The sequence below is a fragment of the Rosa chinensis genome, chromosome 4 (genome assembly GCF_002994745.2).
Source record: "Rosa chinensis cultivar Old Blush chromosome 4, RchiOBHm-V2, whole genome shotgun sequence".
NCBI lineage: Eukaryota > Viridiplantae > Streptophyta > Magnoliopsida > Rosales > Rosaceae > Rosa > Rosa chinensis.
In genome coordinates, this window is record NC_037091.1 from 64,063,260 (window position 1) to 64,076,218 (window position 12,959).

The window sequence follows — 12,959 nt, forward strand, 5'->3', positions numbered from 1 at the left end:
AATAAGCCCTCTAGCAAGCATTTTCTGTTTCATCAATGTCTGAATTTAAATTGGAACTATTGTATACAATCTGTTTTGTCTATTTGATAATTTTGCGTTTCCAGCAAATTGGATTAATACACTCTTAACAAATTGGATTATTTTCTGCCTTTGACTTGATGGGTCCTCATACTCTTTTTTTTTTTTAGGAAATAGATAACTTCATTAATCTATCCATGGCCAGAAGGCACGTACAACAGATGCTGTCTTATACCAAACTCATAAATGGCACAAGCTACCGAGCAAATGACAGGTGACTCTCACTGTTAACACATACGCTCACTTATTGAGCCTAACAACAAAAAGCTAATCCTTACCACGAACCTCTCTTTGAATAGTAAACCTAGTCGCCTAGAGACCTCAATTGGTGTACAACTAGAGAAAACTAAGATGAAAGTAATAGAAGAACAACTTTCTAGTAGTAGGCAAGAAGACTAGGAAATCCTAAGGCTTTCCTTTGCCATTTTCTCGAAACTCCAGCTGCAGGGTAATGTTCCTCCCGGATCCCAAATACTAAACCCTGAAGAAATAGAGCCTATTCGCAGGGTCCACCACAGAACCCAATGCCAACAGGAACACACTCCAAGCCCATCTGATTTTAGCCTTAAAGCTGATTTGGGCCACCACAGCCCTGCAGGATAGGTGTCTTTAGGGCTAATCTCTTGAAACAACAGCAGCAGTAAAGGATGTGAGACCCTTGAAGCAAAAGCTGGGTACAGATCCCTGGGTCCCAAAACCAAACCCAAGAATAGGTTTGGCATGTCAACACAATGGACATGGGCCGCATAGCAGCCCGAAATCTGGGAAACCCAGGCTGATCTGGACACCCAAAGTAGCACACTCCGGCTGCCGGACGATGTCCACCTCCACCCCAGCCACCAAGTCAGGGACCAACCTCCTCCCTCGAAGATCTCCATCAATCCCAACAGTAACAACCACGTCACATTGGATCTGGAAACCCAGCCATAAACGTACACCTGTCACCACCGCAATCTGCAACTCAGGCCTCGACACAAACCATCGCAACATCCACAACCACCAAAGCAAGAACCAAAGGCCGCCCGGAAATAATTGTCGGAGCCGGCCATGCCTAAGCCGTGGCCAGAAGCCACCGCCCAATCGTCACCATCAATAACCACCTCCATAAGAACTCCCCACATCGGAGAAACCTCGGCTGGAAAATGATAGGAGGGACCACAGGCGTAGCCACTGTGCTCGGTCGCTGATAAAAGCGCTGGCTGGAAAGCTTGGGAGGCTCCCATTGATGCCGTCTGTCACTGGCGGCGCTAGGATAGCGAGAGCTTTTGGTCTCGAGGGTTTTCATATTTCTTGTTTTGGGTCCTCTTACTCTTAGTCAAGTCACTGGTGAAATCTACACATACAGTCTACCACTACACGAGTTTTGTAGTAGCAGTTGCCTCCAGCAAGAAGAGGGTACCGTACCCCACAGTGGCAGCTGAAATGGATCACAATGCATTCCCACCTTTTCCATACTCACTGATTCCTCATACATCTTTTTATCACAATCCTCCAGCAACCACCAAACTGGTATTTCTTGTCAAGTACCAAATTCAATCAATAAATATCAACCAGAGAATCATTAGTACCTCCCAGCCGGAAACAAGCCAAGAGTTCAGTACCCCAACCTGAACCGAATGATGAATATCAACACTAAAAAATATACCCCCTCAAAACAAACAGAAACCTTAAGTGGGTTTCTTTCTTTATTAAGTTGAACTACGACATAAAAAGGGCACACATCCATAAATACAAAGTTCTCTTGCAAACCATATCTACGTTTCTTATTGGTAGACCTCATTTGCTGAACTCTGAAGCTGCTTCTTCAATTTCAATGGAGGCAGTTATGAATCACGAAATCTAAAGTAGAAAGGCCATAAGCAGCTAAATAGTACAGACTGTTTTACAGAATAAAAAAAATAAAAATTAATAGGCACCAGCTGCTTCAGAAAGCATACTGGAGAACATAACCTTGTATCTTTTATACCATTCTCATTCATCTATATATAGTCTACCGGACTAGATCGCTGGTCTATTTTCTTTCTGTCTTCTTCAATGTCCACCGGCATGATCAATATCTGTGCAAAAGGTGCAATCCATTGCAAGGAGTCCCACAATTCCAAGTAATCTCTACTTCCCACTATTGGTGGATTTGGCATCCACGCCTGCAAAGTGAAAGTATTAGGCAATGGCGGAAAGGAGGTCACTTTTCTATAATTCTTGGGAACGATGAGAGCCTGAACATCTTGATTGTAGAGGTTTATTTTCGGGCAGTGTCTAAATCTTCTAAGAAAGCTCATGAGCCTAGGAAAATGTGTCGAATATGACGAGAACCATTCTTGGTCCAAAAGTTCCCCGACTAGAATTGTGGCCTCATTGGCTTTAACAAAAAAATTGGCATTCAGATAACCATCAAAGAACTCGAACAAATTGACATATCCGTTAATTGTGGCCTCTAGTGCACGATGGCATCCCAATAAAGAAAATTCCAGGAGGTAATCAACACAAATGTTGATATATTTCAAGTTGAAGGCATTATTCAATATCATCTTTCCACATGTTGAATATGGCAGCGGTGGTGAGACAAATCTAAAAGATTCAAGATTGAAAGCTTGATCAACTCGAATATCATCAAGCCGGCAATACTCAACTTCCAAGGACTTGAGACTTGAGCAGCAAACATAACACTTGTAGTTTTCAATCGAACAATCAGTTAATGACAGGTACTCTATGGAAGGGCACTCAAATAGAACAGAATAGAGTACTTGGTCATCAAAAAACCGTGCAGTTTTGAAGGACAGAGTTTTCAAAGACGGAAAAAATCGCTCATAAGTTGGAAAATCTGTTACTCGAACGTGCGGAACTCTCACACACTCCAGTTTTAGACTAGTTAAAGATTTTGCACTAGCAATGGCCACCCAAGGCAAGCGGTACAATTGGTTGTTGCCAAAATAACTTTCCACGGCGCGCTCATTGACAATTCCATATTGTTTTGGGCCAACTCTCATTTTAGGACTGATATCCAACTCTTTGAGGCCTCTCTGACATGCATATTTCAACAACTTGGTTATGGTAGAAGAATCTCGACGCCCATACATCCTCATGTGAAGACTTAGTTTATCTAGGAGCTCTTTTTGGTCGTATTTCTCACGATAATCTAAATACCCCTTCAAAAAGTTGATGAACCTCTTGTGTTGATCTTGATGTTGGTAGTGACCGTAGCGATTAAGGTTGTGGCGATCAAAATCATCATCCTCGTTGAAATTTAGTTCAGGGAATGAAGAGACTACACCTTGCCATTGCTTGGAAAGAAAGCTCACCTGGATGGCAGCTTTTGTGGGAAGGAGTCGAAGGACTTTGTCAATAAAAAGGTCAGGTAAGTTGTGAAGGTCAGGCATATGGGGTGCTCCTGATGTGTTGATGACCATTAGCGTTTTGGTTATGGTCGACAGATCTGTCTGTATTTGGGGTTTGCTACGTGTTTTTTTTTTTTTCCCTTCCAATCGATGTTCAGGCCTTTAAATAAGGAATCTAGCCTTTCCTTGGCTTTCACTGTTTGGTGGTTATAATAGTCTTTCCTTGTTTGGCTAGGAAAGGAAATGAAATCCTATTTGTAAAAGGCAGGCTTTCTAACTTGTATTGGACTACGGTGAAAGGTTTTCTTATGACCGGACTACAAATTAGAAAGGCCTCGTTCAGCAATATTCTTTTCAACTCGAAGTTTCTTACATCTAATTGCCCCAGGTGAACTTATCTTTTTCAGCTGCTTTGCTTAACCAAGATTTTTTTTCCCTTTTCTTTTTTCTTCCTTTTACATATTTGTAGGAGTTATCTCACAATTTCCCTAGCGGTTTAGGAAGTTAAGTTGTAATGATAAATGTGGTTGCTTTCTTCTGGAACAGTGAATTACAGCACGGAAACACCAAGCCAACTACTTGAAACACACTAAGAAGAAATTGCATTCAAGACTCGAAACAACTAAATTCAGACTCGAAACATTTCTAAACGAACAAAATAATGAAACACAAGGGCAGTACACTAAAGCTGATATATAAGCTTCATCTAAAAAGAATTCCTCTGCAAAGAGTTTATGGCTTCATCTAAATTCCAAAACGGTATGAACTGAAAACCAGATAAGGCAAAGAAACCAAACGAATGACGAGTCCCCTTAGTAAAGTCAGTAGTAAAATCTACCCACACACAGTCCACTACTACATGAGCTTGTAGTAGCAGTTACCTCCAGCAAGAAGAAACTGATAGGGAACCCCACAGTGGCAGCTGAAATGGATCACAATGCACTCCCCAACCTTCTCCACACTCACCGATTCCTCAAACCTCTTTTGATCACAATCCTCCTGCAACCACCAAAAGCCATATATCTTGTCAAGCACCAAACTCAATCAACACATAACCAACCAGAGACTCACTAATCACATTTCTCGGAATTGAGTTTCGAAAATAAGTACCTTAGTGACTGCAGTGTTTTCAAGACCTTGGACATGGTCATCAGTGGGTTCAGTACTATTGATAATCTGTTCCTCTTCTTCTTGTTCTTGTTGAATTTCTGGTACTTTTTCCTCCTCATCATCATCATCTTCAAGCATGACTTGTTCAAACCACAGCGTCATCTCTCTGAACCGATCTTTGATCCTCTTAAGCCTCCTCTGAAATTCCCCAACACATCAATTCAATATCGAATTTCCAAGAAACCACCGCAATCAAATTGGGAAAAAAATTCAAGATTCAATTTTTGAATTAGTGTTACCTTAGTATTGGGGGTATCGTCGTCGCCGTCGCCGGAGCTGGAGGAAGCGCGGGAGGCGGATTTGGGGGCGGGGGAAGAGGTGGGGTCGGAGACTGTGCGGTGGAGCGTGGGGCGGGGTGGCGGACGCTTGGAGATCACGGACGGCGGCGAAGTGATGGCAGTGACGGCGGAATTGGGAACGACGTCATTCTCGTTCTCGGGAGAGTGAATGGAATCGGGGACGTGAGGAGCGGAGAGAGAATCAAGGCGAGGAGGGGTGAAGGGGTCGGAGATGCAGCGGCGGAGGAGCGGGTTGCGGGCAAGACCCGAGTGGGATTTGGGGAGAGGAGGGAGAGGGGTAATTTTGGAAAAGCCGGGGAAGAGGGGGGAGGAGAGAGCTTCTCTTTCTTGGGGTTAGGTTGGTGGGAGGGAGGCGGAGAGGGGCGTTTCAAGGCGGCGGAGGAATGGGGTTTGGAGGAGGAATCGAGGCGGAGCATGGAGAAGTGGTTGTTGACGGCGAAGTCGAGGAGGCTGGAAGGTTGGGTCTTTGAGTCTGCCATTCTTGATTCTTGGTTCTTCTTCTTCTTCTTGATTTCTTGGAAGCAAAAATTGAATCAGAAATTATGGGGTCAGGTTTGTTCTGCTCTACTCTGGCCTCAATATAAAGGGCCGTTTGAGGTTTGAACCGTTACTAACGGAATTTGGCGCCAAAATTTACTTATAAGGATTAGGTGATAAAAATGTTAATCTGCTATCGAGTATCAACGAAGCCCGTCTAGCTCAGTTGGTAGAGCGCAAGGCTCTTAACCTTGTGGTCGTGGGTTCGAGCCCCACGGTGGGCGTTTTTTTTTTTTTTTTTCCCTCTCATTTTTAAATACCAGAGCCGCAAAGGCATTGTAATTCTCAAAACAGAAGTTAATGGAAGTAAAGTAGGAACTTTTTTATTGTTAAGTGTGACTGTGTGAGTGTGGCAGGCTTAGTTACATCCAAGATGCCAATGAAGCACATAACTATAAAGTGGAAAGAAGAAAATAAGAAACTAAAAAAGTACAGAACATTAGCTATCCAAACATTAGGTTGTGCTAAACTGATAGCCAGAGGACATAGAGAGAAATAGAAACATTTAAAATGATACAGAAGATGAAATTAAAAGCCAGCAAGTACATCAGAAAATGATACAGAAGCAGATCGATGTTGAAATGCCACCAAATACAACAAGTTCACATCCTGAAAAACTCAAGACTCTTGTTGCTGAGGCGTAATCTTTTCCTCACTTTCTCCCTTAATCCCTCGAAGGACTTCAGAGTAGAAATTCCAATCAGGATGATCTGATGAAATTGCAGGCACTCCAATAGGGTTCTCCTTCACATAAACCTGAGCATTAGTCGCAGCCGCAAGGCCATCCAAATACACCCCTAGCTGTCCATTTGGATCCAATAAATTATCACTAGCATTGTCAGGATTGTAGGATTCCAAAAAAATCCCTGTGTGAGCAGGATTGAGTAGGGCCTTGTATGGTTGATCATCAATCAACAAAGTATCACATTCAGAATACTTTCTGCCGAAATGATACCACACTTTCTTCAGTTCTTTGAAAAATAGAGGCTTCATTCTTTTCTCCAAGGACTTGAACCCAGAATCTGTACATTGAGATTGACCCCACACAAATAATAGTCTATTTCTCTGATTTGCCATCATACAATCTAAGACAGCATCAACGTTTTTCTCTACGGCAGAAGACCATATTCCGATCTCAAATCTTTCAAGGCAAAATTGCACAAACTCCTCAGCAAAAGGTCTTTTGAAAACTAGATGGTTTCCAAATCTCCCATCCGGTGTACGATCACTTGGAAATTCTGGCTTGTTGGAACAATAAACCCTGTAGACTAGTAACCCATTCAGATCAAAAACAAGAAGCTTCTTTCTTCTGGGTTCTAAAGTCAGCTGATCTAGTGAAAGGCAACATTCACTTCCCATGTCTTCGTAATATTTGTCATCATCGCCATCATCATCACCACCACACAAAATAAACTTCTTCACAGGAATTTCTCCAGCCATATTTGATACAGAACAGTGAGCTACCTAATCCATATTGGACTAAATATATAGCTTCTGTTGAAGGATATTCTATTATGTATGCCTTACCAAACCAGGATAACTTTTCATTGTTGTAATAGGAGAAGATTGTTCTACATTCCTAGTCCTAATTAGAATAGAATTTCTTGAACTCAATGGTTATGTACTTGTATCCTCTATGCTCCCATTATCAATGAAAGACACAACAATTCTGTCTAAGTTTCCTCTACAACCTTGTTTCTTAAACAGCCTGCGCATTCTTTAAATTACTAGTGACATCATATATAGACTTGCAAATTCAACTTGTTACGAGTTCACTTAATATTATTAGTACACATAATAATAGTTAAGTGAAGCGCATGCATCTTTTTTATACTAGTGTGCAAACCGAATCACTTCAGAATATGCAATTTGAATATGTGCGAAAGGTGCAATCAAATGCAAGGATTTTGTCAACAAGAAGTCCAGGTAAGTGAGGTAATCCCACCATTAACATTGTGTTTCTGATCAACGATCTTCTTATATTAAGTTTTGGTTGTGTTGCATAGTAATTCTTTTTCCTTCTTATCGATGTAGATGTCATTAAATAAGAAGTACATATGCATAAGTATTTTCCTTTCTGGCTACGAATGAGTCCAAATTCTAGTTATAATAGATATATAATGCCCTTCTAAATAGGTAGTATGCATAGTATTTCCTTGTTCTACTAGGAAGGAATCCAAATCTTAGTTATAATGTGTTTAGCTTTATAGCTTCCACAATCTTCAAACCAGATCAAAGTTTGAAGAAATGCTCTATGTGATAATAATGAAAACTACAGCAGTAAAAATCGAAGCCCGTCTAGCTCAGTTGGTAGAGCGCAAGGCTCTTAACCTTGTGGTCGTGGGTTCGAGCCCCACGGTGGGCGAAATAATTTTTTTGATGACCACAGCTTAAGCATATGGTACTATCCTCCACTCCGTTTATACTTTGATCACGAGTCAAATGGGGCTGCATAAAGGTTAAAAAAAAAAAAAAAAGCAGAGGGTTTTATTTTTTGAGAATTTGATTATTCCACATGCGTCTTGGCTTAAAAAATAAGAACACGAGTAACCTCAAGGGAATGTTTCACCGAAATAATATCAAGTTTGATAACCTACAGTATAGGTTCACCAAAAACTTGTAGCAACACATCAAGAAAAACAATCCACAGAGCCAATAATACATAGTACAGTTAACCAAAGCAGCATTCACATTCATCTAGGGTTGCCTGCCTTCTGCTTCGCCTTCTCAATCAGAGGCTTCAGCTGCTTCTTCTCGGCCAGAATCTTGAGGAAGTTGAACAAAAAGGGTATGTAGTTGTGTTTCCTGCGGATGTTTTCTGTTCTCCACTTCTTAAACTTTTCTTCCTCCACCAAGATTTTCTCGGTAGCACCCTCAATCCCAGCATTCACTTCTGAAAGGGCTTTGTTCAGCGCTTGAAATTTGCTGCCATCATCCGGTCTCTCCGACTGTAAGATAGACAGCTGCTGCAAAATGCGCTCCCTCTTCTTTTGGAGCTCCTTAAGTTCAACAGTATACATCTCTTTCCTGTTCTTAATAATGGCCAGGAGATTGAATCTTATCTCACTTTTGGAGTACCTTTCAATGCGTTCCTGGATTACAGGCTGCACCATCTGCAGCCATTCCATGTCACCTTGCCCACCAGGGCACTGTCCAAGGCTAATGGGTCCCTCCTTCAGTCCGTCAAGCTCATACAGGACCCCATCAACAGGCAAGTAGCTTATAAAATGATAGACATCATCATCTTTTCCAGCAGCCTTTTGCTCCTCAGGAACAAAAGGCTCAGGCCTTGCAAAACTATTGTGGGCTGCACGAATGGCTTCACTATTGTTTATGGCCAATCCTTTCAGTTCAGGTGGAAAGTTCTTTGTAAATTCTTTCAGTTTCGACAGTTCAGGACCAATGTCAACATCTGGACAGTTGAGGAGGATAGACAAGATTGCTTGGGTTGCACAGGCATTGTTAATAACCTGTGAGGATATACAGAGCATAAGATAAAAGCATACAAATACTGAAATACATCATGTCTGGGGAAGAAAAAAGTATCAGGAAAACAAACCTGGCTCGCAAAAAACAAGTTAGGATTTGGATCTTTAATCACAAGGCGGTCATCCTTCTCCCCAGGACGCCATTTGAACAGGAAAATCAAACCATACACTGGTCTGTAAATTGCAAGGTAAAAAACTAAATCAATGGCAGTAAGATATAACAGATTATATAAATATATCTAACAGAGTGGCAAAAGCTTAAACAGCTACTGGCATACCTCAGACTGTTCAGAGAATCAATGTCCAATGAATACAACTCCTCAACCTGCAAGGTCGTACCAAGGCATATTGGCATAAATGGAAGTGAACTAGTCACAACATAATACTTTGACTGGGACTACCATGGAAATCAAGTAAACAATTTGCTGGATACATAAAAGTTGGATATAATGAAAGAAAGAGTTAGTGTTGGTTACAGTTTACATTTAAAAAAGGATAGAGCAGCGGAAACTCCAATCTCGCAACAAGAGCAAAGATAATTCCTAGAAATGATTATAAGCTAAGACCTAGCAGTACCATTGGACAATCAACAAATTATGATCACACCGGCATGAAAATGACCATAAAAGAGAGGCATCAAAGAAACCCATACCTGCACACCTTTTACTTGCATCTGCTGAATAAGCTCGGTAAAGACCCCTGAAACACAGAGCACAACGATATCATTAAAGTTTCTATTTTCCAGAAAACCAATGTACAAAGAAGACTTCCAAACATCTTTCCCTTTCTTGCAAACATTTTAAGTACGTTCTCCAATCTTAACCACTGCTCAAATCTATCCACTCTCACTCTACATCCAAAGCTAATGCTTCTCCTCAAAATTTCACCTTCCAATATTGAGTTAACAGCTATTACCTAGACTTCAAAACTCCGTAGTTCAACAAACTATTTACTCTTTTTCGGTTCTCATTGCAATCCAAAATTCAGCATAAATTGCAAGTAAAATCTCACTCAATCACTCTGTGCCGAATCGAATTTTACAAAACTACAAGTTAAGCAACCATATCAAACTCTTAACTCAATCTTTCACGCTCAAAATTTCATCATACAAATCAACACCAAGCCCAATATCAAAATATTCAAGGCACTTAATAACTGAGCAAAACGCAAAATTTGATGAATTCTTGTGGAATTTTACCTGGGTCGGACTCAATCGTGCACCAAGACATGGTCAAAAACACTCAGCCTGAAACGAAATCAAACAAATTCCACAGCTTTAGATGTATGAACTGAAATCAATGGCAATAGATTAAAGCAGTAGAAGCCCAAACCAACTGTCTATTAGGTCAAGAACGGCGCCGTTTGCATGGCTCCGGCGGGAAACGGAGAAGAAGAGAAAACTCACCTGAATACCAAAACGACGTCGCTCCACGGCTCTGCGTCTCTCTCTTTCTTCAGTCTTCTTTCTCAGATTTTGAACCAGTAGTACTAATCTCTTTTCTCGGGTTTTCCTTCTCCCTACTCGGAGACCTTCACTTTTTTGGGCCGCTGCCGACTCTATAAGCTTCTATTGGGCTAGGCCTATTGTCTTTTCCATAACTAAAGCCATGTCTCAAATAGCCCACTTCATAGTTGGGCTCAGGTCCATACTAGAGGTGTCTTAGCTATAACCTAGAGTTTAGGGCTTCTTTGCTTCTAATGGGTGATACCGTGATTACTAACATAGTAGTTTCTGATGAATGATGATCTTTCGCGATATGTATATGTTCCTAAAAAAATCCGAGTGGTTTCTGCTTGTATTGTTGCAAACTCGCAATACATGTTCCGTCGAAAGATGCTGTTAGGATAAATCATCATCATCGATACCTGTCAAAAATTTGCTTTACACCTGGATGATGTGCCTGCCAACCTAGAACTCCACCGAGTTGAAAAGTTTATTACCTGTACGTTACTATTCTGCTTGTTCAAGAATGGCACATGAGGTAACTATATATATCTGGTGAAAGAAAATTGACTTGAATTTAATGGAAGAAAAGAAGAAAATAATATGCAGTATCAGGCTTTTTTTTTTTGAGAATGAAAGAAACATTTTATTTCATAAAATACGATTACAAATGGGAACACCCGGTGGTGGACATAAATTCCCCACTCTCCTCCCTAAGAACAACCTCAGTTACGGGTCCGTCATCCACAATGACATCCATGAGCCAAAAGAGCCCAACCCCTAACCACCCTAATCGCCCATCAACTCGGGCTACAACATAAAACGACTTCCGAGAGTCACGATTAAACCTTGAAGCCAACATTACAAACAACCACTTCCCCTTCATCAACACCGTGTCCTAATATGTAGTATCAGGCTTTGACGGTATGTATGATCTGAAAAGATAAAGCTCCAATATAAAAGCCAGGGCTCTCGTGCTTCTTCTAAATTGATTGTTCTTATGCTTTTTCTCCTATATGTCAGCGGCGTGTGGCTTTATAGCCTTTATAGAATTATAGGTATAGACATGGACCATATTACTAAGTGCATAAGATAACAAAAGATTCCTTTTTCATTAATTTTTTTTTTTAGTGTGTGCACAATTAAGGCCTTAAATAATCGACAATACATTCAGTAATACCTTTACATTTTCTGTTTTTAGAAGTATTGAACTATTTTTTTTGATATTTTGTTTTAGTATAGAAGAATAAATCATTAAGTTTCAATCAATATCTAATACTTCCTCAATAATTTCATTGGAATTTCGCGGTCTGATATTTTGATCATCATGAACTACTACTACTAATGTGCATGTATAGTTGGTGACTTGGTGCCTTGGTGGTACGGGCAGGAGAAAAACAAAGTAGCAGAAGCCAGCAATCAAACAGTAGCAATGTGAAAAGAGCAAAAGTGATGGGAACCCAAATGAATAATCATGACTAGTACTATGCTTTGTGCCGCATGCTGTATTGGTTTAACGTAATTTCTATTCAATCTAAATTTGCAAATATATATGGGGATGCTTGCCGTGATGTATAGAAAGCTGAGGAGGGACTTCGCAGTTTTTGATAAGAGGAGGAAAGAAAGTGGTGGTCTCAGATCACTTTGGTTTCAATTATTTTCTTTTGGCTAGTGGGTTGGTTTTACTTTGTTTTTCCAGATGCCAAACCCTTTTTCGTGTTCACTTTGGGTTGGTGTTCGTCCTATTCCGACCCTATCCTAACCCTCATGATTTGTCAAACTTATCGATCATGTGAAAATGGTACCCGCAGGCCGAAAATTAAGCAAGATTGAAATCATAACTCAAAGCAATGGAACTTAATTAATTAATTGAATTTACTTCTGGAGCCTAGTTCATAATTGCATATATATATATATATATAGCTACCCAAAAGAGAAGAAGACGACCCACATTGCACCAGTCACATGGAGATTTCTCCAAAAGAGATGCATATCTACGAAATGGGACTCGAGGTTTCATATCATATATCATTAGATTCGATCTCTAATCAAAGAACTTAACCCACATGGTGAGCAATTGTGTAAAGGTGGAGGATATAACTAATTAATCAGCATGAAGACGATACCAAAGAGATAGCAAGCATAGATTTTTTTTTTTTTTAATCTTTCTATTGCAAAGCTGGCTGTGCTGAATCATTTGCAGACATAATGGGGAATGTGTTGCCAACCTAAAAGGCTTCAATAATCAATACAGCATACATCATGTTGTTCAAAGGAAAAGTCTAGGGTCAATTGTTCACACCAAAACAACACATGCTATTACTGAAATATCACATGTGATACACGATAAGGAGAAAATGTATTCCATCGCTTTTGCTAGCTATCTCTTTTACCATTCGAAAGACGAACTAAAATTCCAGCTGGTATGGTGAGGTTGGTCGAGCAACCTAACATGAAATTCTCATGTCTAACTTGTGAGTCTCAACTCCCACCAAGTTGACTTTATTGGGATACTCTTGCGGATTAGTTTCCCTAAAAAGCATCTTTAACAGTAATGCCAAATGATTGGTGGATGGTTGATTTTTTAATTTTTTTTACTATTGCATTC

The 12,959-nt window shown here is 40.4% G+C and overlaps 2 protein-coding genes, 2 non-coding genes and 1 pseudogene across 5 annotated transcripts; 2 read left to right on the forward strand and 3 right to left on the reverse strand.

Moving 5' to 3' along the window:
- Positions 1 to 4,099: 4,099 nt before the first annotated feature.
- On the reverse strand, positions 4,100 to 5,361 carry LOC112199757 (annotated as a pseudogene).
- A 209-nt stretch (positions 5,362 to 5,570) lies between these two features.
- Positions 5,571 to 5,643, forward strand: TRNAK-CUU. The gene has a single exon. It is a non-coding gene; the product is annotated as a tRNA-Lys (tRNA).
- A 394-nt stretch (positions 5,644 to 6,037) lies between these two features.
- Positions 6,038 to 6,859, reverse strand: LOC112199758. The gene has a single exon (XM_024340727.1). The coding sequence runs from the start codon at positions 6,857 to 6,859 to the stop codon at positions 6,038 to 6,040; it is 822 nt and encodes a 273-aa protein (XP_024196495.1).
- An 852-nt stretch (positions 6,860 to 7,711) lies between these two features.
- TRNAK-CUU lies at positions 7,712 to 7,784 on the forward strand. The gene has a single exon. It is a non-coding gene; the product is annotated as a tRNA-Lys (tRNA).
- A 178-nt stretch (positions 7,785 to 7,962) lies between these two features.
- On the reverse strand, positions 7,963 to 10,593 carry LOC112197530 (ubiquitin carboxyl-terminal hydrolase 2). 2 transcript variants are annotated; one of them, XM_040518268.1, is made up of 6 exons: positions 10,313 to 10,593; positions 10,106 to 10,181; positions 9,560 to 9,606; positions 9,186 to 9,232; positions 8,979 to 9,081; positions 7,963 to 8,889 (listed from the first exon to the last, which is right to left on the reverse strand). In XM_040518268.1, the coding sequence occupies exons 2-6, from the start codon at positions 10,134 to 10,136 to the stop codon at positions 8,113 to 8,115; spliced, it is 1,005 nt and encodes a 334-aa protein (XP_040374202.1). In that variant the 5' UTR covers positions 10,137 to 10,181; positions 10,313 to 10,593; the 3' UTR covers positions 7,963 to 8,112. The 2 variants fall into 2 exon arrangements, with proteins under 2 accessions (XP_040374202.1, XP_024194023.1); XM_024338255.2 differs by having other exon boundaries at positions 10,106 to 10,153; positions 10,313 to 10,590.
- Positions 10,594 to 12,959: the final 2,366 nt, after the last annotated feature.

What these genes read in the sequence shown, in the direction of transcription:
- LOC112199758 (XM_024340727.1), bottom strand. Translation starts at nt 6,859, where the DNA reads ATGGCTGGAGAAATTCCTGTGAAGAAGTTTATTTTGTGTGGTGGTGAT.
- LOC112197530 (XM_040518268.1), bottom strand. Translation starts at nt 10,136, where the DNA reads ATGTCTTGGTGCACGATTGAGTCCGACCCAG. An exon ending in TGCAAGTAAAAGGTGTGCAG is followed by an intron (nt 9,233 to 9,559) that starts GTATGGGTTTCT and finishes ACGACCTTGCAG; the next exon opens with GTTGAGGAGTTGTATTCATT. An exon ending in ACTTGTTTTTTGCGAGCCAG is followed by an intron (nt 8,890 to 8,978) that starts GTTTGTTTTCCT and finishes ATATCCTCACAG; the next exon opens with GTTATTAACAATGCCTGTGC.